Source organism: Syzygium oleosum, unplaced genomic scaffold (assembly GCF_021117445.2).
Source record: "Syzygium oleosum isolate NSW1041296 unplaced genomic scaffold, Sole_v2.1 Sole_v2.46, whole genome shotgun sequence".
Classification (NCBI taxonomy): domain Eukaryota; kingdom Viridiplantae; phylum Streptophyta; class Magnoliopsida; order Myrtales; family Myrtaceae; genus Syzygium; species Syzygium oleosum.
In genome coordinates, this window is record NW_026607530.1 from 6,370 (window position 1) to 30,673 (window position 24,304).

The following is a 24,304-nucleotide window of genomic DNA, read 5'->3' on the forward strand; positions in this document are numbered from 1 at the left end:
TAAAAATCTACCTATATGGACGTCGGAAAGCAAACGGTATTGACATGGCTAAGTAACATAAAAACTGTCGTTATTTTGACTGAAAAATCATCTAACAGAACTTTAACGGAATGGAAATGTATCGCATTGGTACAATTTTGGGGTTTTTTATGTCACAAGAAAAAGTTTAGGGTAAATGTGTCACAGTGGGTATAATTTAAAGTTTTTTGTAACTTTTTCCCTTGTTTTTATAAGATATGATTAAAATATTTAATTGATTTTATTTATATAATTATTATGCATAAATAATATGTACTAACATAAAAAGGGAAGTAGGTTCCTATTTTTCAGTCCTTGATATACCCTTTATTAGGGATAATGACACAAATAGTCCTTGAACTTTGGCTGAATGTACAATTTGGTCCATGAACTTTTAATTTGTTCAATGTAGTCCCTGAACTTTAGCCTAATGTTCAATGTGGTCCCTAAACTTTTGGTATATGTTCAATTTAGTCCCTAAACTATATGAAAATGTATAATATAGTCCCTGAATTTGAATTAATGAAATGACTACATTGAACATTTTTATAAAGTTCAGGGACTATATTGAGCATGTACCAAAAGTTCAGGGATCACATTGAACAAATTGAAAGTTCAGGGACCACATTGAACATTGGGTTAAAGTTTAGGGACTACATCAAATAAATTAAAAGTTCAAGGATCAAATTGCATATTGAGTCAAAGTTCAGGGACTGTTTGTGTCATTTTCCCCCCTTTATTAATGATAATGGATATATATATATATATATATATATATATATATTTTATGTGTGTTATCTATGCGAACTTAATAGTTTTACTATATGGTTCATTTGACTATCTCATCTCGATGGAGATATAATGTATGAATACAACCTAATAAATTATACCATCGTGATATGTATACTGTTGTCGGTAGACTATCTCTATAAACAAGCCAGCCATTAAAATTATGCTTGCTAATATCAATGGTCCAAATCAATTGATACCAGTCCATGGCTGGTTCCTCCTGTCTGAATTCCTTGTATATCTCTTTACAATAGTATGTTTGCCTAGAGATAATAGGTGTTAGAGCAAGTCTTAACTTGAGAATACATCGCCAACTTCAAGCCTTATTGCCCTTTATGTCGAGTTGTATAATGGGAGTACCTCTACAATTAGTGTGATGAATGTTTCCTTTTAATATCTAGCTTATTTTAAAATTATGATAAATTTTAAAATTAATTAATAAATATGTTAATTACTAGACGATATTCTACCTTTGCTAAAACAAGAAGTTTTTTCTGCTATAAAAAAGGCAAGCTTCTGTATTTGCTCTAGTTTTTAGACTTACTCTTACCTGATTGAGATATTAAAAATTATTAACAAATAAAAAAGCCAAACGGATGCTTCCATGGAACAAAGTGCTCTTAATAGGTAAATAAGATGGAAAGTGCCTTTTTCTAGGAAAAATAGTTTGTAAAGAGTATAGGTTTGGGTAAAAAAATCTTGATGTTTGGCAAGAAACCCACAATATACAAATTTAAGCTATTTTTAATCAAAACTCTACATCACTCTCAGCACTTAATATTATCAACACACAAAATTTATCGTTTAGCGGTTATGAGAGCACTCATTCTGTCTTTGATGAAAAAAAAAAACTCTTCAGTCTTTACGTGGCAATTCAAGTTTTTAGACGTAGAGCGAACAAAAAAAGTCAAGGGCTTTGACAAATTTTAGTAAAGCTAACATAAGAAAGTACACTAGAAGTCTTAAAGTTTATGCACCCAATGCAATCGAGTCCGTTTAATGAACAGGACTGTTAGTCGCTTATGGCACTAGGAATTTGGCTGCGTGAGAGCCTTAGATTACATTTCTTAATAATGGTTTTGGATTTGATCAAATATTAACTTAGGTACACTTTTTTATAAAAGATTTAGGACTCGATTAAATCAATTGAAATGTTTGAAACTTGAATTACTTACATAAAGTTTAGAGCTTTTAACTTACTTATCTTGAGATAAACTAAGATATGATAATAATCAGCAGTCCATTTACTCCTCCTCGAAATTCAAAACCATCCCCATGTTCAAAATAGCCCTTGTGCCTTTTCATTGTGTCCATCATTGGTTTCGATTGCTCTACTAGAGTGCTTTGTTGGTGTCGGAATGCTTTATTGAAATTGTCCCTCGTATTGGTTTCTCTCTGTCTCTCTCTGCTAGCTAGGTGTCACATTCTAATGTGGTGTTGGTGTGGTTTATGAGGTACCAAGTAGCCACGAAATCAACAACTTAAGATAAAAATAAAAATATGAGAGAGAATTAAATTACTATGCATTAGGAAAAACCCTTTCTTAGTTAGGTCTCCAACTTTTCTACAAAAGTTTCATGAGATCCCATGTCCGGCTACTTAAACATAAAGAATAACATCATTTTCTTTTATGAAGTATTTGTTTTACATATACACGGCATAATTCGTTTATTTGATGTTAAACGAATAAGGAACTAACCAACCCAAATTCAAATCAAGTTTAATTCAATTGTTGCACCTTCATAACACGAAAATGATTGTTGATCCAATCTTAACCTTCTTAATCAACTTTTCAATTATACTATCTTGGAAAAATGACACAAATAATTCCTGAACTTTGGCCCAATATGCAATGTGGTCATTGAATTGTTAATTTGTTCAATGTTGTCCCTGAACTTTTGGTATATGTTCAATTTAGTCCCCAAACTATATGAAAATATTTAATGTCGTCCTTGATCTTGAATTGATGGAAGGACAATATTGAATATTTTCATATAATTTAAGGACTATATTGAACATGTACCAAAAGTCTGAGGACTATATTGAATAAATTAAAAGTTCAGGGACCATATTGAGCATTAGGCAAATATTCAGGGACCACATTGAAGAAATTAAAAGTTCAAGGGTCACATTGCACATTAGGCCAAAGTTCAAGAACTATTTGTGTTATTATCCCTACTATCTTCTTAGGTACAAAAACTATGAACATGACCGTTTGTGCTTAAATATTTCTTGCACACATGGTATGGAAAAATAGAGGATTTCAAGCCCCACCCATTTGAAAGTCTTGACAAGTGAAGCTTTATGTTCATGTCGTCCCATATATTATATTACAAGAGCGTCTCGACTGCTTTTTTTTTTTTTTTAGTATAATCTCACATTGCACTGCAAAAACAAAAAGAAAAAAAGAAAAATCAATCCACAAGCTGGAAGGTTAGGAGAGAAAAAAGATAATGTATAAAACGCCTTCCATTAGATTGATGTTCGATTTGATGTAGAAGAAAAGCAGAACATAACGATTGGGGGACCATGAACACCCCATACCTTTATCTCCCAAATAAAATCAAAAGAAGATCCCCTCTTCACATGGTGGCATGTGGTTCCCTTGGAATGGTTTCAAAGAAAATTTTCATCCAATATATATATTTTTTCTTGGAGCCATTTCCTATATGCTTGAGAGTACTAATTTCCAAGATGATCCAATAATTGCATGAGTATGGCTACAAACATGGAAATCTTGATGACCAATTACAAAACCTGATACTAACATCTTCATTCATGCATTGATCATTGCATACGGTTTTCTAGTTACATCTCTTTTTTAGGTTTTTATTTGCACTTTCCAGATGCTATTTGGAATGTAGGGTTAGCAATTATTGTTGGTGTGTTGTATTCGTATTTCTAATTCAGTCGTATCCCATTTGTATTGACAGAACATGCATTGTAACGTAAGAAAAGATAAATGTTTTACTTATGATAACGTAGTAATTCGTGTCCATGGACAATATTCTTTCATTGAAGGATATTTACTTTATATTTCACAACGTAAATTGGTCATATTTAGAGTTGTGCATCTTACTTAACTTGATGTGTGAGATATGAATATTTAACGTATTGTTATGAAATTAGGGTTGATTCCCTTTTTTTTCTAAATTTTTACTTGATGTAATATCTGATGTGAGTGCACAAAGAAGTATTTCTTTACAAATCTTCTAGTTCCGACGTGAATGGCTTGTTTCTTACCAAAATTAGGCTTAGTATGGTGAGGGAAACTTCCTGCTGCAAAAGGAAATAATGATAGTGAGTACGGGAAGAATTAAAAACTTGTGTACCCAATAAATAAAAATTGTATTTTTATTTTCCAAGAAGATTTTCAGTTCCTTCAAATTTTTCTTTGCTCGGCAGAGCCCAGTCTGACATCTTCTTGCATACCCCACAACGCACTCACTTAAGAAAAAAGCAGGAAGGGGTTGGTTTCGAGGGTAAAATGAACCCTACTTACTGTCTTCTCCTTCTTCCACTCGATAAAGCTGGTTTTCTCTTGCAGATTTGTGCTAGAGTGGTCCATGAAAGCCTTTTGTATGGGCCTCTCTCTCTCTCTCTCTCTCTCTCTCTCTCTCTCTCTCTCTCTCTGTCTCTCTCTCTCTCTCTCTCTCTCTCTCTCTCTCTCTCTCTCTCCCTTTCTGCTATATCAAGAGAGAGTGTGTGAGTGTGTGGGCGTGGAACTTTGTGAACAGAAGTTAGAAGATTGAAGGGGATGTGAGATCTGAGGAGGTGAAAGTGCGTGCAGCTTGGAAATTTCAAGTCCTGTCATGCTTTTCCACAGCTTTCTTGAACTTCTTATCTTCCAGTCTTTTGATCTCTCTCTCTCTCTCTCTCTCTCTCTCTCTCTCTCTCTCTCTCTCTCTCTCAAAAAAGATTGAAAAAAACATCCTTAGAAGCTCAAGAAAGCTGTGGGAAAACATGGCAAATTCAGGATTTTTTTTTTCAAGCCATTGTGTTGCAGAGAAGAGAAAACTATCTTGATATTCCTCTACACATGTTGTGAAACTCAGCAGCTTCAGATTCATCTTTATGGTAACACCACTTGTTCTTATCCTCCCTTTTCTGGTTGTTCTTTCTTTTTGGGGAAATGGCATGGTGAATTGTCAGATCTAGTGCACACAACACATCTCAGCATACAATTGCAAATCAAAACCTCCACAATTTTTTGTGATAATTGGGTAATTCGACTTAATTATGCATTCTTCTTTCTTAGAAGTAACCATGGTCGTGACTTGTGGCATAAATTCAACTGAATTATGCATTTTTTTTGTTCCGTGTGCAATGTGGGTTCATCAGTGTTTCTGAGAAAAAGAAGGTGATTTCTGCAACTGATTTACTTCTCTCTTTCTTATAATCTTTATCCACTGCAACACGTTTCAGGCCATGCATGGAAAAGGGCCGTATTTTCCTAAAACAAAAAGAAACACCATAATCTCCCTTGTCGTCAGTGAAATTTATGAAAAACATTTCCATTATATCCTGCAAAAAACCAAACAAATTCTGATCACTCGATCAAAATGGTGAAAACGGATTGGTGTTGCAGGGGAAGATTCCTTCATCTCCAACACCAGTAATCATTAATTTATAATGAACGGTTCTTCCTGTTGCCATCCCTAGTTGTCTTACTACATCGTCTCCTATATTTCCGTGAAAAAAAGGTTAAACTTTGTCACCATGTGACCTCAAGATTTTACCCACATAAACCCACACACACTCTCTCTCTCTCTCTCTCTCTCTCTCTCTCTCTCTCTCTCTCTCTCTCTCTCTCTCTCTCCATGATATTGTCCATGCTACACTCACCTAAAATACCAGTTCAATCACATTCCAAAAAACCATAAAACTTGTGGAATAATACGTATTGTGATTGGCTTTTGTCAACCACCTCATCTGTAGAATCCGTCCGTAGGTGTATAGTTTTTTACCCTACCTAGTTTGACTCTTTCAGAATCTTCCTCTTTTGCACAGTGCTTTTAAAGGTATACTGCAATCTTAGTAAAAAAAAAATAGCCAAGTACCAATTAACTCTTGCATTTTCCCACCTGCTAAATTGAATTGAGGATCTTTTAACTGCCCATTACAGGTTGCAACATCACTTCATTGGATCTGAATTCATGAACCCATCAAGAGAAAAGTTGAAGAACGTAGAAGAAATGTCAGGACAAAGCACGTTTTCTCTCTCACACATTCACCATACGTGTTTTAGTTGGAGAGAGAGAGAGAGAGAGCAGGTAAGGATCTGTTGCAATTCTGACATGTTTCGCTTTTCATATTAGTTATTAATAGTTTCTGCGAGTGATTTTTTTTCCCAGACTTGTCAAGTTGGAATGGTTGTTGGGTTGAATCGCGCCGGATGCTCTCAGCACGTATGTTTTCTTGCTCCAGATTCAGTGCATCTCTGCAGAGGTAATCCTAGTTTTCAGATTCAATCAATGTTTAAAACATAGTATAGTTCTATTTTTATTTTTATTTCATTTTTCAAACATGAAAAGAGTTGAAAAAAACCCATCAGGTGATTTTAATATTCAAATTTGAAAACTATACTGAAATGCAATTTTCAGCTATATTTTTGCTCAATCATGGTAAACCACACAGGCCATAGATATACATTTTCAAGAAGCTTCCATCTCTTGGCCGTAAACAAGAAGCTTTCAATACTTAAATGGGTTCAAATGGTTTTCATCACACCATGAAGCTTGCAAATATTTCTAGTTTAATGCAATTGAGATGTTTTCCAGTCCACATTTATATATGCAGCCTAGAGAATTATGAGATGAAAAGATGGCTTTTGGTTCTCCAACTTCTCTATAGTGAACAGATTTGAGACCGTTGTGACCAGCATTTGCGAAAATCTCATTGTGCATACATGCTGTGTCAATATAGTTCCATCTCCCGCACATATATAGCTCAGAATAGTAATTAGTTTTGTGGCAAGTATTCATTTCCTAGTTGTGACTATGATTATCGTTAGTATGTATGATACTACATGTACTCTTGACTTTCGACAGCATTTTAGTAGAAGTGGGTGGATGTGCTCTTTGAATAAGCTCAGTTACATTGTACTTGAGATTTGATGTGGGAGGAAAAAAGGATCAATTCACCAGAAGGCCATCCTCTCCGGTCACTAAGTCTAAAATCAAATCTAGAGGAAAACAAAGTTTTCAATACGCAATGTAGTAACTCTGCCAATATCATACCTAAACATAGTCCTATGAACAAGTATTTCATTGTGGCAAATGGAAATACTTGGAGACATTATATCATATAGATTGGACCTTATCGAAGATATATTCTTAATTATTAACAGAAGATGACAACAAACAGATGATATATGTGTAGCTGATCTCAGTTAGTTTGGAAGAGGCTCAAATGTTGCTCTTATTGTCATTGTATCTAATAGACCTGAATTATACTGGCGAATGAAGGGAGATGACAAGGAGTTGGGAGTCCTAAAAATGACTGAAAAACTAGCAGCCAGGTTCCGCAGCCGAATAAGAGCGACAGTAACCCAAACTGAGTATAGGAATAAAATGAGAAGCTATCGGTTCAGAAATGTTGTCGTCGCCGGAGAAAAAGAGACACGGCACGTACCTCACTTTAATTTTTTGGGGGACGAAGTAGTGCACCTTGTTACAAGTGGGCCTAGGAGTTCTTGGGGACTTAAAAGTTGTAGTATCCGATCCATTTCAGTTTTATCATCACTGAGGCATCTTGTGTGCAGTTGTTCAGAAGACACAAACATTTGAATGCTAATATTTGTACTGAACAGCTGCACGACAATATCAGAGTTCGCCTCAAGCTAAATCACAAAAACTAGTTCCATGCATGATTGGGTTAAAAAGGAAGCAGATGCGGTGTAATTCATAACCTAGACTTCTCACCATGCAAACCTTTGCTTACAAGAAAATGAATTGAGGGAGTGCTACGCTTCACCAGACATGCCTGCAAGCGTTTAATAGGACTCTTGTGTACTAAAAGAAAATCTCTCTCTCTCTCTCTCTCTCTCTCTCTCAGAGGCATGCACGCATGATGACAATGATAAATACTACAACAAAACTATCAACAACAATGTTGCGACGACCATGCCCCTGTAATCTAAAGTTTCAAGAGAATATAAAACCTAGTTAACTTTCATGGAAACCATGTCACACATTATTTTGTAGCCTCAAGGTCCATTTCTAGACTCATAGTGTAGATTCCATTGTACAGAACAAACCATAGATCGGCAGAAAATACGGCTACATAGATACTTTTACCAACCAATTAAACCAACCTAGTTTCACATATTATTGCAATCTATGTACGGGTATAACTTTAGCACTTCTACTACATACCACCAAATGGGAGTAACATAGCTACATTCATCATGTGGATATATTTTCCAAATTGAATTGTCTTTATTTGTTAGCTCTTGGACAACTCCATAAGAGATAAATATGCTTTTGCCAGAGCAACCAGTAAGGGGCAGTCTTTATAAGAAGTTCGCGCCATAGAAACTTCTGAATCCCAATGTTGTATCTCATCATTTCAAATGTAGATTATCTTTTTGACTTCCTTAATCTTTTCAAATGAAAGGAAAATGTGGTAAATGGTTCTATTATTTTTCTTGGAGTCACCGAGAAGGTAACAAGGAATGGAAAGTTATAATTAAGTCACTAAGCTCAAACTTTTAAGACTCATTCATGATTAAATATTTCCTGGATTCGTTGTAATAGATTCATTATTGGTCAAGTTGTTCTAATAGATTAAGTCCATCATATTTTAAGGAACGGTGAAAATGTTGCATATATTGTGTTTTCTGGCTTTTGCTTTTAATAGCTATTTGGCATCTACATCGGACTTCATCCAGACAACGCAGATCCAATATGTTTCTCTTTCATCATATTTGGTTTTCCTGCCGCACCAACGATAGAATGAATCTACACAAATTATATTCTTTGGTAAATACATCTAATTATACTTGTTTGTTCGATTTCACTGCAGACTTTTTTAAAATTTAGTCGAAATTCATAATAGTCACCCTCTTGGTTCGAGGTAACTAAAAATAGTAAAAGCGTCACAGTCGTAGACATTTCAATAAACAAAAGCCCCTGATATGCTTGCAATACATGTGTAAAGAATTGTGGCATTTCAAAACAGACTGCGACTTAAGATTAGCTAAACAATTAAACTCCCATCTGAACAAATCTTGACCTAAATATTCCAAGATATGATTTCAGGCAGGGTGATTAATCAGACATGGTCAATGAGACAAAACTAATGAATTCAGGGAGCAAAAAAGTGAAACTGAAATTGATCTGCTTCGTGACGAAAACCAGAAAGGTAAAATGGGGATATCATCTCGCTCCACATTGGCAAGACCATGCACGGCTCAACCATTTCAAATGGCAAGGAACTTCATTAAAATTCAAAAGAATTTGGCCACTTTCATCTTCACATAACTACACAGAACAACAACCATAAAGGAGACATCTTTAATTTTTTTTTTTTTTGGATAGTCAACCATAAAAGAGTAATCTGTGAAATGCAATTACAGCATTCATCCTCATCATTAGAAAGATTGATGAGCTTTCCATGAACTCAAAAGCAAACAAATTTTGGCAGGTGAAGTAGATACGTGAAGTTTCGACCAAAAAAATTAAGTAGATACGTGAAGTTATATGACAAACACAAGTGACTTGTCTTGAAACATTATCCCACTTACAATCACAAAACAATCGGAAAAAAAATTACATGAACCGGGGCATACGCCATGAACCCCACCTGTATTTAAGGTGGATCACTAGATGGAGCGTTCCATATTTCTTATGCTGTAATTTCCAAACCACGTCCATTTGTCCAAAAAAGATAAAAAAAAAATCAAGAAAAAATGGTACAGTTCACTGTGTGGATTCGGCCTCAATAGGCTAAAATAAGAGAAGACATAAAGTATCTCCATTTTCTTTTGTTTTTTGGGTCAGAGAAGTATCTCCATTGACTCGGCGGAAATTTGTGAAGGAACACAAGGTGTGGTCATTTCAAAAAGCATGTCTAAAACTGAAAGCTCCATTACATCACAGCTTGTAACAGCTCATTTTGGTCCGTGACAAAGTCTTCGGCCAAATAGCAGCCCCTCAAGTAATGTAGCTCTTGGACCCAAAAAAAAAAGTTATGTAGCTCAACTTTTCACACTATCTATACGACCTTTTTAGTTATAGCGTTTCGGGTAGTAGTACTCTCGTTTTATGCAATCTAAGAATCAAATGCAATATTAGGACCCCATTTTTGTTTTGCAGTCACATGCAAATGGCAACGTGTTGTGAGTATGTTGTTCTCCGGAGCAATGTTTCGATTGAGGGAGCAGTTTTGAAGATTATTAAGGATGGTGTGATCAAGGGGCATACTTGGTTTAAGAGGAAAAACACAGGATATGACATTTTTCAACTGTCAAGGGACATTTTCTTTGACTATTGATTTTTTTAATTTTCCCTATAGCTTTTTGGATTATGAAATGGAAACCCTAACTTACATATTTTATTACTTAATCAATATCAGAGGTTTCTCCCACAAATTTAGTTGAAGCTTGAAAGCGATTCACAAGGTATAGAGGCTTAATTCAAAGCTTAAACTTGGTGTGGATGGAGCTCCAAAAAAATAGAAATGAAACAAGTAAAATAAGCATTATAATTAGGACTCCAGAATTATGCAAGGCAAAGAATCATTACAAAAAAAAAATTAAGAAAGGGAAAAAGAGCTTAGTAAATCCAATACAAACAGAAACACACACATGACAGCAGTTCAAAAATAGAAAATATGCAAAACTAATAGCACATGTCATAATTCAATTATAAGCACACATTTTACAGAGTGAATTAATATCAATCACAGAAAAGACTGATCATGATGGAATAATCTGGCAATCAAAGTGGTGACAGGCCAATACAGTAAACAGGCAAACAGATCAGAAGCATGAATTGCTTACAGATTTTGACTGATGGCCATGGACTGATGAGTCATTTAACTAGTTTGTCTTTCCCACAGTGCCTGCACTTAAGAAACAGTTTCACAAAAAATAATACAAATCAGATAATTAAAGAAAAAGGAGCCATCATAAAACGAAATCTGGCTATTTGACCAGATCTATGCATGGTTTTCATGGATCCCACATTATTGCTCACCTCGAAAAATGACGGATCCACAGAATGAACGTCCATTACATTTGTGAAACAAATAAATTTCATCACCACCCATTAAAAATCACATCTTCATGTGAATGAGATATGAAAATGATCTGACCAACATAAAAAAGTGCTTACTAGCTCGAGAAAAGACTTTGACAGGGAGCTTCACTGAACATACTGACCGTAATCCATGAAGTTGCAGATGCAAAACAAAAGCATGTGTAACCGCACAAAAAAAATCTCAAGAAATCACACAGATCCTGCACAAGAACATCTGTGCCTTTTTTTCTTCTTGACCCTCTCTGCATCTTCCCACAGCTTTATTGAACCGCACAAGAAGAAGAGGACAAGAAAAAAGAAAAAAGAGAAGATGGGTCTCCTCTAATTCTCCTCACATCTCTCCAATTATAACCATGCAGTTCAAGAAAGCTGTGGAAGAACACAAACAGGGCCATTCCACGACAAACCCATCAAGGCTCCAAGAGAGAGAAGAAAAAAGAGAAGGAGAAGAGATTCTTATGAACCGAACCCCATCAATCAAAAGAGAGCAACAGAAAGTGTCTGGTCGAAAAGAAAGTGAATAGGCAAAAGGAGAGGCAGAGAAAGAGAGAGGAGAGAGAGGATGGAGTTGGAAGAGAAGGATGATCTTGGGATGGTATTTATAGTGGGTGGGGATTTGCCAATCCCTAGAAGCATATTGGGCCTGATGATGATCTGATCAGATTACCACTGCTGCCACAGGAACAAGAACATCTCAACCCCACCTTTTCTTCTCATCTTTCCCTGCAATTAAAGAAAATCTGACTCCGGCTTAACCCTAGAGGAGAATTAATGTGGGTTGATCAAGAAAAAGCACCATTGGGTGAGGGGAAATCGGGACTGATGACGTGCCGGTGCGATTCAGGCGCGCAACTTGCCGTATCTGACGCTGTCGGTTACCCTAATTGGGGGACCTCCAAAACTCTAAGTAGGCCCCACGATTGATAAAGTGAAAGAAGTCTTTGTGTGACATAATACTAGGAGAGATTGCTAATTTATTAAAACCGACCCCCTCATTTAAAGGTAAGGGTGAGCATGGTCCGGTAGGCGATTCCCATCATGGAACTGGGAACGGCCACTAAGGATCGGTTTCGAAAAATTGGAACCAGAAATAGGCCGTTGGTTCCATGAATTCACTCGAAAACTGGACTGTCGGTCCAGTCCGGTTCCCAGGTGGGTCTATAAAACTGGTCCCACCAAGCCTCACGCAAATGGAAGTGACCGAGAGCGAGAGAGGAAGACTATGAACGGCCAAAGGCGTGGCAATGAGTTGATGGGAGCTGAGAGTCGAGTTTCAAATTAGGGATTTTAGAGTTTTTATTTTTCATAAAATATTTTCTTTTTTTTTGTTGAATTTTTTTTAAAAATATATATATATACTGGTCCGGTCTGGGTAAGCGGTTCCACGCCTAAAATCGAGAACCAGACCAGTACTCACTTGTTCTAGTAAATTGGAACCGGAAATCGAACGCGGCGGCTCCCGTTTTCTTTGCACACCCCTAATTGATGGTGCTATGGAAATACTCGTTAAGTGATCACACGTAAAGAATTGACATTTCAAATGCATCAACTGCTCTAGTGATATGCCTAATAAATATGTCAGAGAACCAAATATGTTACTATCTTCTTCTATTTTTGGATAAAAAAATATGTTACTATCTTAAGCGATTTAACAAATGCCTTGGAAAAATTGGTGTGATAAGTGATGTGGGGGGATTTTTATAATCGAATGTTGAGCATGACTCGATAACTGGAATGCCCAATTGCAACCCATCAAATTATTTGATAAATTGATTTAGTAAAACGGTGTTAATGTACCTAGCATTCCTCTGATAATACTTATACCGCATGTAAGTGCTTCCGTGGTATAGTTCATCCGGTAGCAAGTGTCCTCATTTGGTAGGATTTTGACTAGGGGTGAGCAACTTGGACCGCCCAAACCGGGACCGGACCGGACCGACAGGTTTGGTCCGGTTCTCGAGACTATCGGTCCGGTTCCCGATTCCTAAAAGCGGAACCGGTTTCCGGGCGGTCCGATTCCCGGTTCCAAGGGGGAACCGGACCGGACCGGACATATTATTTAATATATATTTTTGTTATTTTTTCTTTAAAAAAATTAATAAAATGTGAACTAAACTCTAAGTGAACTTCATTATTATAAATTCATTGATAAAAATTAGTAAAATGTTAATTAAATCCTAAGTGAACTTCATTGACATAAATTCATTAACAAAAATTCCCTTACCAAAAAAAAAAATCATTGACAAAAATTAGTAAAATGTGAACCAAACCTTAAGTGTTTAACAAAAAAAAAAAAACTAAACTCTAAGTGACCGGTTCCATTGGATCGGACCGGAACCGGACTAGACCGGCGGTCCAGTTTGGTTCCCGGTCCTATAACCAACCGGTCTGGTCCGCGGTTCCCAAAATTGGGAACCGGTTTTCTCGGTCCGGTTCCCGGTTCCACCTTGGAACCGGACCGGACCGGGAACCGATCACCCTAAATTTTGACAATGGGGGAATGGGGCAGACAAAAGGTACTTCACATTCTTATTAGATGAACCTGCCCATGGTACATGTATTAATGAGGTACACAAAAGTCATTGATTAGATGTGGACAATGTGTCACCACGCGTTATTGTTAAATGAATTAACAAGCTCTAAGTGTTGTATGCCTCATTCCATACTTTGATGACATGGGACCAACGGAGCACCAGATAAAATAATTGTTCCGACACTAAAGCCGTCGGGATGTGTTGAATGAACAAACAAATATAAGAATTTTCTGGTTGAAAACTCCAATATGAAGAATAGGAAGGAAAAGACTAGATAATCACTAGGGTGATCGGTTCAGGGTGGCTGCTAAAATCGGTTTCCAATTTTTGAAATCCGAAATCTATATTTTTTGTTCTGGAACCGACCTTAGAACCTCCATATTATCGGTCCAACTCCAGGATCTATAAGAGAGTACAAAAATCTTTTAATTGTTCCCAATAACGGAGCAAAAAACAAGGAGAAAGATAACAAGGGGAAGATCCCAAAGAATGAAACTTTAAATGACTCAAACGGTATGCTGCATTACCATGGAGGATCCAGGAGTATTTGCAACTAAGAGCTTATGATACATTTCAATAACCTTCAAGTCACGAAATGATAACCTACCTAAAGTAGGAAATTCAAATATGCAACAATATAATCAAATTCCTAATCTAGATTAAAGCGATCCTAAAAACAGCCTCAACTCAACAACGTATCCTATATCCTAAATTAGCTAAAATATCATCAAATCAAATGATATTATTACTCTAAATTCTAGTAACTGATCGGACAGTATATCTTCGGGAAAATTACAAAAAATGTTTTAAACTTATATATTGCACTAATGCCGATTCAGTTCTAAATCTTTTAATTGTGCCAATTAAGTATATCAGCCCAATTTAATCAGAAATCACTAACGTAGATACCGGTTGGGCCATGTAAGACGATTGGTTAAATAATTTTTTTCTTTTCTTTTTTCTTTTTCTTTCTTTCTTTCTTTTTTTTTTTTTCTACCAAGCCCTGTGACGGTCACTGGCTGACCCTCGCCAGTCATAGGCCCTCCTGCGACCCTCGTTGAACTTGGAAGAAAAAAAAGAAGAAGAAAATTAAAAAATTAGAATTTTTTTTAAAAATTATAAAAATTATCCACACCAACGCCAGTTATGCCATGTAGTCCACATCAGCGATTTCCGGCTAAATTTCATAGGATGGACTCAATTGGCAAATCGTGAAAATGTGTATGATTCAATTGACATACTTGAAAAGTTTAAGACTAAATTGACACGAGTGACAATAAATTAGGACTTTTTTGATAATTTCCCCGTAAATCTTCAGCAAATCTCGATGCAATCTTGATCGTGTTTCTTGTCATACTCGCTCGATTAGAGAGAACTCGTCCTCGAGTCTTGAAGAAATGATGAATCATATCACTCGTCCTTGTCCACATTCCAAACGATTCGTCAAAATCTTCTTGCTTCGCGAGAACATATGCCCCAATGAACTTTTTTTCAAAAGGTTCTTGAAATAGATCAAGAACGACAAAATCGATTTAAATACTCTCAGCCTGTGTTCCACTTTGAATGGGTTTCTCGCTTACCGTTTCGCTCTTGGAGTTACCACCGCTTCGTCTTTGTCACCATAGTGATCGCAAAATGACTGCGTGCACGGATTTCCTCATCATCCCACATGATCGTTGCTGCTTCCTCTTCCAAACCTTCATTATAATGGTTGTTGATCTCTTCAAACTTTTCAAATTCCATTTCTTTGGAAAGATCGTTGTCTTCTACCATCTCGGAAGGTAAACGATCTTCTGTATTTGGAGAATCTTTATCTTCATTTGGACGACATTGACTTTGGCTCTGGCTTTCACGTCGTCCAAGTTTCCGAATCCGCCTTTGGAGTTTTTGAATTCGTCGATGCGTTTCCTCTATCTTGATACCACGTTAATCTCTAAAATTTTCGGCACTATTTGTTCAACTCGGGGACATTTTGAAACCTTAGCTCTAATATCAAATGTTGTCGGGAGATAGCTCTGACGTCGGGATATGTGTTGGAACGAACCAATAAAGTACAAGAATTTCTACATCTTGTGAGGTGGAAAACCCCACTATGGAGATTGGATTGACGATAGTGAGATAAGCATATATCCGCGGTTATGTGTTAACTTTGTCCATCCAAGAAAATCCTAAATCTATGCTATGGAACTGCTGGCTCGAGTTTTAGTGGCAAAAAGGGAGATAAATACCAGTGCGGAACATTCGGTTTTGGGCTATAGTTACTGGCTCAGAATCTAAAGCTAAGAAAGGTTGGGCATAGGCTCGGGACGAATGAATCCGTCACCGCAACACCATCGGAGTGTTCATCGAACGTATCTCTCTCACGATTGCATCGCGAGGGATTTCACTTGATACATCAACCTCGTGCATGCCAAATGAGATTTCTGTGGGGTGGACTCCACGATTGAAAAGGAGAGAAATGCGAAGATGGGAGTCATTACCCTGAATTACTCAATAGGAATATTGTGGTTCATTTAAAGTATGGTTCTTTGCATGAGTAATTGAGAAAATTCAAGATTGAAATTTCATTACCATGTGCTATTCTTTTAATACGTCAGATAAATCATATTGGGTTTATCAAACTTTCTCCTAATCAACATTTTATGTTGGAATCTCGAAATGTTTACCCTATTTCACCCTTAGATTTTCCAACACCATTTTGCAAACTTAGAATTATGAGTGTAATTTGATCTGGGCTGATGCCTAAAGATAGAGTCTTTACCTATTTTGATGCGTTGAACTTCTTACTAATTCGATTTTATCGTATCGTGAAAGTCGATCAGTACCACTTTTAAGAAAAAGTACTAATTTTTTAAAGTTTTTTTGGTGACTCCTAAGAAGTGGGTAGTCGACCTTTTCTTTCGAGTGGCTTTTTAAACGAATATTGTTGGGGGTACTAATAGAATTATAAATTGAGACATTAGTTGGGGATCTCCTGGTCCAACCTAATCCCCATACCCAACCAGCAAACAAATGTCAGGAGGACAAGTTCGTGGAAACGCACTTTATCATTTGTCCCCATCTTCCCGAATTGAAGGCGCACACATGCCTGACACCATCGGCAACAGGTGTGTCTTCTTTGATTTAACCCCCGACTTTGTCTTTCTCCTTCTCCAGTTCACCATGGTAATTCTACTGAGAAATCTCAAGTAAAAGGTGACTTCTCTCTTTTTTCTCTAGTCAATAGCCATCACGGTTCTTGTCCGATTTCCCACGAATTTTCATATGATGTGTTGAAATACCTCACATCGCTTGCTTACGAGATCTATGTGCTCTTATATATGTGTGGTCTTCTTCTACCTATTAATTTAAACTTTTATGTTTAACTTTCTGACATGGTATTGGAGTCGGGTTCTATCCCAATTTATTTCGAGCCTGTGGCACCATGTTCTTTAAATTTCATGCATCATTTGAACTTTCTGACAAAGTTAATAACTTATCTTCAATCGGACCACTTCAATAGGTACTGAATTGGAAGCAAGCATCTTTTTTCTCCATTTGGACCTATCTTGGCAGATATCTTTCACCTAACGTGCCAGTTCAGGTCATGTTCTTTTAATCATGTGAGAAGGGAAGAGTGTGTGCAAACTGATATTAGACACGAGCATGAGTTTCTACAGTTGTTCTTCCAAAAAACAGTGACAATCTTTGTTTTCTCTTGAAGAGAGATTCTATACACACTTTGTAATTTGGAACTTATGGTCTTACAGCTCGTACGTTTGTATTTCCTTGGTGTGGTTACGCTGCTTATGCTCTTCAATAATGTTGATTTGTCACTTCTGTCGCCTCGTGATGTTCTTTCTTTCACATTGAAAAGATTTACTTACATCAATCTTAGTGTCGTTGCTTTCTTTAAATTCTTCGTTGGTGTTGTCCCTGTAAGTGGTGCTTGGCTTGGTTGATTGTTAGCCTCATAGTTCACCTAGGCGTGGAAGGTGCATTGGTCCCAATAGAAGGTTAGTTTGATGTGCGAAAACTTGCCCTCGACCATCTAATCGCAATAGAAAAGAGTATATATTAACATATCTACTTCAACGCGACGGACCGGTCTAGCGGAGATGACAGCCGAGACTTTGTATCTCGAGAATTTTAATATATTCTATGCTTGAAGTCGAGCAACCTCTTTGGCAGAGCCATGGGAAAGGGTAACGTTAGGTATATTAAAATTTATTTATAAAATTGATATAATGGCTAAGTGAGTGATGTGACTGTCTATAGATTACAAAAGAACAATTGAATAAATGAATTATACTCAACCAAATTTGATTTTACTATCTCTATATGCGATCGAAACGCGGATGTTTCGGTGTCATTTAACCCACCAGTCGAACTTATCTGGACACAACTTGTCTATATGCACACAGATGTTTTTAAAACTGCACTGAGCAGAAGCCTCTAAGCTTTTGAGCATATAATTGAAGTGGAGGTTTGTATAATACATGAATGAACGGGAGTTAGTGGATCTGTTTCTCTTTGTTGTCGCATGAACTGCAAGCCACATGCGAGTTTATAGAGCTAATAATGCAGGGATCAGAGATTGTCTAATGTTGAGGACATGCATTACAGAGCATACCCTCAGCTTTCATTATCCTCTTCTTGGCCTATTCACAGGGTATACTTAGTGGGACATGTCAGTGGTCATTGTCCATGTGCATGCATATAATGGAGATCATAATGGAGATCATGTCCTTACAAAACACGATTCAGTCGCCAAAAATGCGGATTAGTTGTTAAGTACTTGATTCGGATGCAACAGATTGTATACATACATGCACCATAATGTCTCTTGCTTAGAATGATCTTGGTGCTAGCTGCCCCTGTGGGTTGAGCAATTACCGGGTGGATGCACGTGGACGGCACGCTTCTGTCTGCGTCGATAGACATTAACTGAGTTAAAGGCATGAATATCGCATACTAGCGAAACGATGCTGCAGCCATGTTTTCTAATCAAAAGGGGCAGTATTTCGTTCCATCCATGGTCAAACGAAATTCCCTCCCACCATGCTTTCGGAGTGGTGAATTGCAAGTTACGGACGTCGCCCGTATAAAGAATGAGATGCCTGAAAGATTCAAACATTCGTTTTACATCAGCGTTGCTTCCATCGTTTCAGGAAACTCAGTTCTTCATTCTGTCAAAATTTACAGGATCTGTTCAAGAAGACCAACCAAGCTTTCAGCTTGACAGAGGCATTATTTTGGGCCTTTGGTACACAGTCAAAAGTCTCAACACAGAGCGAGTGGGCCTTGAAACGATTCTTAGGATTTTGAGCAGGTGATTGAGAGTGAAAATCCTCTGGTTTTTCATTGACCAGTCCAAAGGCACTTTTGGCAGTTCAATTGAAATTTTTTTCTTCAACCAAGTTGTTGAACAAGTAAGTTACAGACATTGTAATGAATACATTAATGTTTTGGTGATTGTTGATGAACTGTTTTTCAATTATGTTCTATAAAATACAATGTTATTTATAGGATAGATTATCTATTATAATTACAACAAAAAAGCTAATATTATTTGGAAAATACGGCGGCCTTGAAAAATACTTTTTTGAAATTGGATCAATCTAGTAAGAAGAGCCATTTCTCTATAAAATGTACACTAATAGACAAGGCAATGGAGTTTATATCTCTCACTGTGATCTAGCATTCAAGATGTTGGTCAAAAAATACTATGACAAAATTAATCAAAATAAATTCATTCGAGCAAATGCAAAATATTGAACAGATTGCACAAGCAAGCAAAAATAAAATGACCGTACAAAAATGAAATGGAATGGAGATAGAGAAAGCTGGCTCAAGTCGATCTATAGTGGTTCGGCCCGCACCTACTCCACTCGCCGGATCTGCTTGCCAGTTTTTCCCAAATCGACTATTCCAATCCATAGATTACAAAAGGTTGGTCGATCACAGAGGCCGCTCTCCATTTATAAACTCGTGTCTACTCGGCTTTACACCTCACACGGGTGTAAATGAGGAAATGTTACGTAATTGTAAATTTTCCACCAAACAAACGGACGCGCGAAATATTTTTCATTTCCCTTAGAACATCACTTCGTGTTTGCAAGTGCTTTTCTTTGAATTTGAATGTCTAATTCTCAGACAAAAAGACTTAAAATCCGAAAGTGTAAATACCCTAAGTTCGTCACAGTTTGCTTCTCAAGTCGAGCATTACCAGCTCAAATGAGAACACCTAACGAATAGAGTTTGCTCAAATCTGCAAGATGACCCGAACTTTTTCTGCACCATTCACGTGCCTCTTCTCATTTCTCTCATTCCTATACGTCGCCATTCGTCTCAGCCGAACCCGATCACTTCGGTTAGCGGCGACATTCACAGATCTGGTCCAGAACCCACAATTTCTCCTAGTTTTTACTATGCTTTTTTGTTATTGTAGAGCAGAAACTTCTTTGGTGCTCGAGCAGAAATCAAAATTATTCGCATTGTCTTTTTCCTGATTGTTTCTCACGTTATCACCACCAACAAGCAACAATTGCATCCAAGAAAACATTGAAAGAGGACCAAGAAGCAGAGGAGGAATTCTGAAGGAGAACAAAGACTGACGATGCATCTCCAATAATCCCACGATAGGTTACACTGAGCACGGGGTTCATACAAAGATGACGAAGCAAACTAATCTTATTCTTAATTATCTAATCAAGCTCTCCATGATGAGCTCATGAACCCTCCTGAACTAGTACAAAAACATTGTGATGGTGCAATGCAGGATCCACTTCCTTACAAATCACAATCTCGACCCCTGAAATGCATATAATTGTGCCTCTAGTTCCACATTCTCATCATCTATTCATAATTGAACTTCAATGGCATGAACTCTCTGCGCCTCCTCAGGCAAATGATCCAAGTCAAAGCTCAACAATCCGGATGCCGCATCGTATTTGAACTCGACCTCGCTCATGCCCAATTTGCAACTCTTCGGTCCAGTGGACGAGTATGCACCGAACTTGCCGCATCCCTTGACCTCCATATGAACAATCCCCACCAATTCATTGCTGCGATTCTCCAGTCTTTGCTCGGCCATGACATTCCCTTCTCCTGCATACTCGGTCTCGAGCTCCGACAACTCAGCCCCACCCTTGACCTCGTATCTCAGCCCTTCAATTGCTCCGCCAGCATTGAACATGTTGATGAGCCCCAGCGGAGCAAAGCTGAATCCAGGTGCCAAGACCTTGATTGGTGTGAAAGTTATTATGTCGTGCTCGAGGACTTTGAGCGACACGGGCATCGCGGTATTGTAAGGTAGGATGATGAGGTCTCCGCTCTTGTGGCAGTAGATGGCGCAGTCGCCGGACCAGGTGGGGTCCGTGGCGGCTTCACTGATGAGGTGGACATCACGGCCACGGATGTATCCGGTGATGGCCTCGGCCTTGGTTTGGTGGAAAGTGTTCTTTCTCTCCATGCTGTTCCAGGCTGCTCCTTGGCAGTTGTAGACGCCAAGGACTCCCGTGTACTTGTTCATGTTCCATATCTTCAACAAGCTGAATGAAAGTAGAAGAACTGGTCGGTAAATGCAATTCGGAGATTGAGAGACATTATTGTTCTACCAAGGAATAGGTTAAGGAACGGATTAACTATATTGTTCTACACTTGTTTCAAATGACAGGGCTAAACTGACATCAGAAAGACGATACATTGTAAGACCTCAATTATCTGAATACGATTTAAATCCATTTCAGATAGATTCAGGACAGAGCTTCGGCTTCTCTGATGGGATTTTCTTGTGATTGAACTATCTACTGCCAAATCCTAATATAAGTTACAGGTTGAGTCCAGACATTTCCGTCTTCTAGCTATTAGAAGTTCATAGATGCACATGTACCTCAACTATCATCTAGGTGTCCCAAAACTGTAACTCCTAGAGTTTAAATCATCTATTTTCCATGAGAATTAGATGAATTGGAATACCAACAATGGATAGTTGAAAAGAGAGCAAGCGAAATCCATACCTAACGCCATCCCGGGCTGGGTCAGATAATAAGCAATCACGGGTGGGCCGACCAGGCAAGCGGGCTCGGAGCACCGACCCGTCAGGCAGAACAAGCTTCTTAAGGAGCTCAAAATTGTGCTTCCCAGGTGCATCACTGCACAAAACGGAACATCCAGGTTAGTATTAGCAAACGAGGATTGAGTCCGATGTACTTGCAGTATAATTAACTAAGAAGAATGAACTTCGCCAGTACATCACTTGATACAACATTAGATACTGAAAACTCTCTCAAAATGAAGGGTCGCGATTCCTTACCTAACATAGATGGGACCGCCGCTGATTGCCCTGGCCGAAGCATGGTACTCGGCAGCAGGATGGACAGAGTGGAACATGTCCCAATCAGTTTGCATGAACTCTCCCAGGAAGACGCTGTTGTACGCGACCGCCGCTATGTGGATGGTGTGCGAGACAGGATCTCTCGGGTAGAAATCATCCGATGCGCGCACAACAGCAGTTTGCTTCGAGCTGTTTTTTCGTAAAATCATTCGGACAAAGTAACTTAGTCAGAGTATGTAAGAAACACAAGGCGTCATCAAACTGAGATTTCAGGTCTATGCATTGAAGAAAAATGTACCAAAACTACCAGAAACTAAGAGGCCACACTTACCAGTACAGGGCATCGGTGTTGTGGCTCATGCAAGCAATGCAACCATTGTCCGGGAAGTTCCTGGCCACCGATGCATCGAGCGCCTGCTGGTACTGCCGTGTCAACTCAACCCGACCGCCCAGCCCGGCTCCAAGCGTCTCGAGTATACACTGCACATCCACCTTAACCCCATCTATGCCCGCGCTCGCCAGGTAACTGTGCAACTCATTGTAGAACTTGTACACGTTCTTTGGGTTCACAAGCCCCAACCCCTGGAGCGCAATCGCATCATTCTTCCATGTCGGCTCGTTCTCGATCACCCCTTTCGACAAGGATGGGTACTTCATCAAGGACCCATATTCCTCCATCTCCTTCACTCCCGGTCGGACCCCTCCCCAATATCCCGTGATCGCGTGCCACACATACACATACTTGAGCCCGTGATTGTTCTTTGCTGTGTTGACGATGTTCTTGATCCCCACCGTTGGGTCATCCTTCTTCTGGAACTTGGCGTTCTCCTTAATTCCGGTCAATCTAAAAAATCGATATCAGATAAGAATCATAACCTCATTTCTGATCGAAACAAGAAAGCGTTAGAACTTTAAATCATTCCAAACACGCACCTGAGCAACTGTTGCTTCTTCCCGCCCTCAGAGCTCTCCTCAGCCACGGGATCGCTCCCAACTGACTGCCACCCGTCGTCGATGATCACGAACTTCGGCGGGGTCCCGCCGGCCGCGAGAGACTCAAGGCCGGCTTCGACGCCCTCTTGCGTCACATCCTGGTAGAACGCATCCCACGTGCACCAGCCGAAATAGTCGACGATCCCGGGCAGCTTCTTCTCGTGCCGCTGCCGGAAAGTCTTCAGGTGCAGTTTGACGGCCCTGATCGCCTCGAAGATGGTGGCGAACGGGTCCGTGCCGGAGTGGACAAACACAGAGCGGTTAAAGGACGAGGCTTTGGTCTCGACATCTCCGCTCTCGAGGCAGAGCTCGAGCTCGTCCCGCTCATTCCCCTGAAGGTATCAAGACCAATTAGATACCCATCACTCTAATTGACAGACACGAATTCGAAGGAAAAAAAAAATAAAACTTGTCGGCAAATTCAACTGAACACGAATTTGACAGTCCTATACCTGCAGGCACGCCCTGAACGGTCCTTCGATCAGAGGGAGGAAGACGGTGTACACGATCTGGTTCTCCTCGTCCCCGTCGTCGGACTCGAGGTGCGACCCGTCCTTGGTCTCGACCAGCAGGAACTGGGTCTCCAGCGGGATCTCGCTCCCTCGGTCCCCCGTCTTCTGGGCCATCCACCAGAGCTTGAACCGGAAGCAGGCCATGAACCGGACGTCGCGGAGGATCCCCACCGGCACCACGTGGCGGCTGTCGTCCCTGTCGAAGACCGCCCCGAGGAAGACCCCCTCCTCGACCGGGCCGGACGCGGCGACGACGTTGTCCGGCACCCCCGTCAGGATGGTCCGGTCCTTCACGATCAGCTTCCGGTCCGAAATCCGAACCGCCGGCTTGATCGTCATCTCTCCCTTGCCTAGCTTATCCAACCGCCGATCTGGCTCGGTCCTCTGCAACCGACGCGAATCAGCCGCGTTAGCACGACGACCCCCTTCTGCAAACAAAATACTTCCTCCCCAGATCCGAAACGAAAATGACGGTACCTGAAAAGCCGAGACGCGCAATGCCCGCTTCGATCGATGGTGTCTGCAAGTTCCGGAACATGAACCCACCAAACAAAGCACTCGTTAGACGACGACCCAGATGAACAAATCGTGTCTCTGATTTTCCTCCTCCTCCGCGAGTCGCGAGACCGGGAAAGAGGAAGGAGGGAGGGAGGGAGGGAGGAAGGAAAGATCAGAAAGTACCAGAATGCGTGGAGCGAATGGCGAACGCGTTCGAGGCGGCGAGAAGAGAAGAGGAGCACGCGAACGGGGAAGACAGTGATGAGAAGGAGCGGAGGATGCGCCCGGTATTTATACTCGAGAACCTTGGACTGTATTCCAATGGCGTCGACGCCATTGTTTCTTTCTCCTCTCTCTCTCTCGTAGATGGTAACTTGCCGT

At 39.4% G+C, this 24,304-nt stretch overlaps 1 protein-coding gene and 2 long non-coding RNA genes across 6 annotated transcripts; 1 reads left to right on the forward strand and 2 right to left on the reverse strand.

The window, feature by feature from the left end:
- The first annotated feature begins 4,123 nt into the window (after positions 1-4,123).
- Positions 4,124-6,852, forward strand: LOC115691237 (uncharacterized). 3 transcript variants are annotated; one of them, XR_008815419.1, is made up of 3 exons: positions 4,448-4,884; positions 5,933-6,080; positions 6,162-6,852. It is a non-coding gene; the product is annotated as an uncharacterized LOC115691237 (long non-coding RNA). The 3 variants fall into 3 exon arrangements; XR_008815418.1 differs by having other exon boundaries at positions 4,458-4,587; positions 4,726-4,884; positions 5,933-6,852; XR_004006958.2 differs by having other exon boundaries at positions 4,124-4,884; positions 5,933-6,852.
- Positions 6,853-8,962: 2,110 nt separating this feature from the next.
- On the reverse strand, positions 8,963-11,896 carry LOC130136594 (uncharacterized). The gene is made up of 3 exons (XR_008815420.1): positions 11,179-11,896; positions 10,811-10,872; positions 8,963-9,290 (listed from the first exon to the last, which is right to left on the reverse strand). It is a non-coding gene; the product is annotated as an uncharacterized LOC130136594 (long non-coding RNA).
- Positions 11,897-20,176: 8,280 nt separating this feature from the next.
- Positions 20,177-24,240, reverse strand: LOC130134355 (probable galactinol--sucrose galactosyltransferase 6). Of its 2 annotated transcripts, none has more exons than XM_056306639.1 (8): positions 24,107-24,240; positions 23,903-23,945; positions 23,366-23,809; positions 22,854-23,245; positions 22,252-22,764; positions 21,900-22,109; positions 21,604-21,738; positions 20,177-21,135 (listed from the first exon to the last, which is right to left on the reverse strand). In XM_056306639.1, the coding sequence occupies exons 3-8, from the start codon at positions 23,762-23,764 to the stop codon at positions 20,445-20,447; spliced, it is 2,340 nt and encodes a 779-aa protein (XP_056162614.1). In that variant the 5' UTR covers positions 23,765-23,809; positions 23,903-23,945; positions 24,107-24,240; the 3' UTR covers positions 20,177-20,444. The 2 variants fall into 2 exon arrangements, with proteins under 2 accessions (XP_056162614.1, XP_056162613.1); XM_056306638.1 differs by having other exon boundaries at positions 23,903-23,959; positions 24,105-24,239.
- Between the last annotated feature and the right edge of the window lie 64 nt (positions 24,241-24,304).

Excerpts from the sequence above, each read along its gene's own strand:
- LOC130134355 (XM_056306639.1), bottom strand. The coding sequence starts at position 23,764 with ATGACGATCAAGCCGGCGGTTCGGATTTCGGACCGGAAGCTGATCGTG. Across the intron at positions 22,110-22,251 it reads AACACCGATGCCCTGTACTG|CTCGAAGCAAACTGCTGTTG; the intron begins GTAAGTGTGGCC and ends ACGAAAAAACAG. Across the intron at positions 21,739-21,899 it reads GGCGGTCCCATCTATGTTAG|TGATGCACCTGGGAAGCACA; the intron begins GTAAGGAATCGC and ends CGTTTTGTGCAG.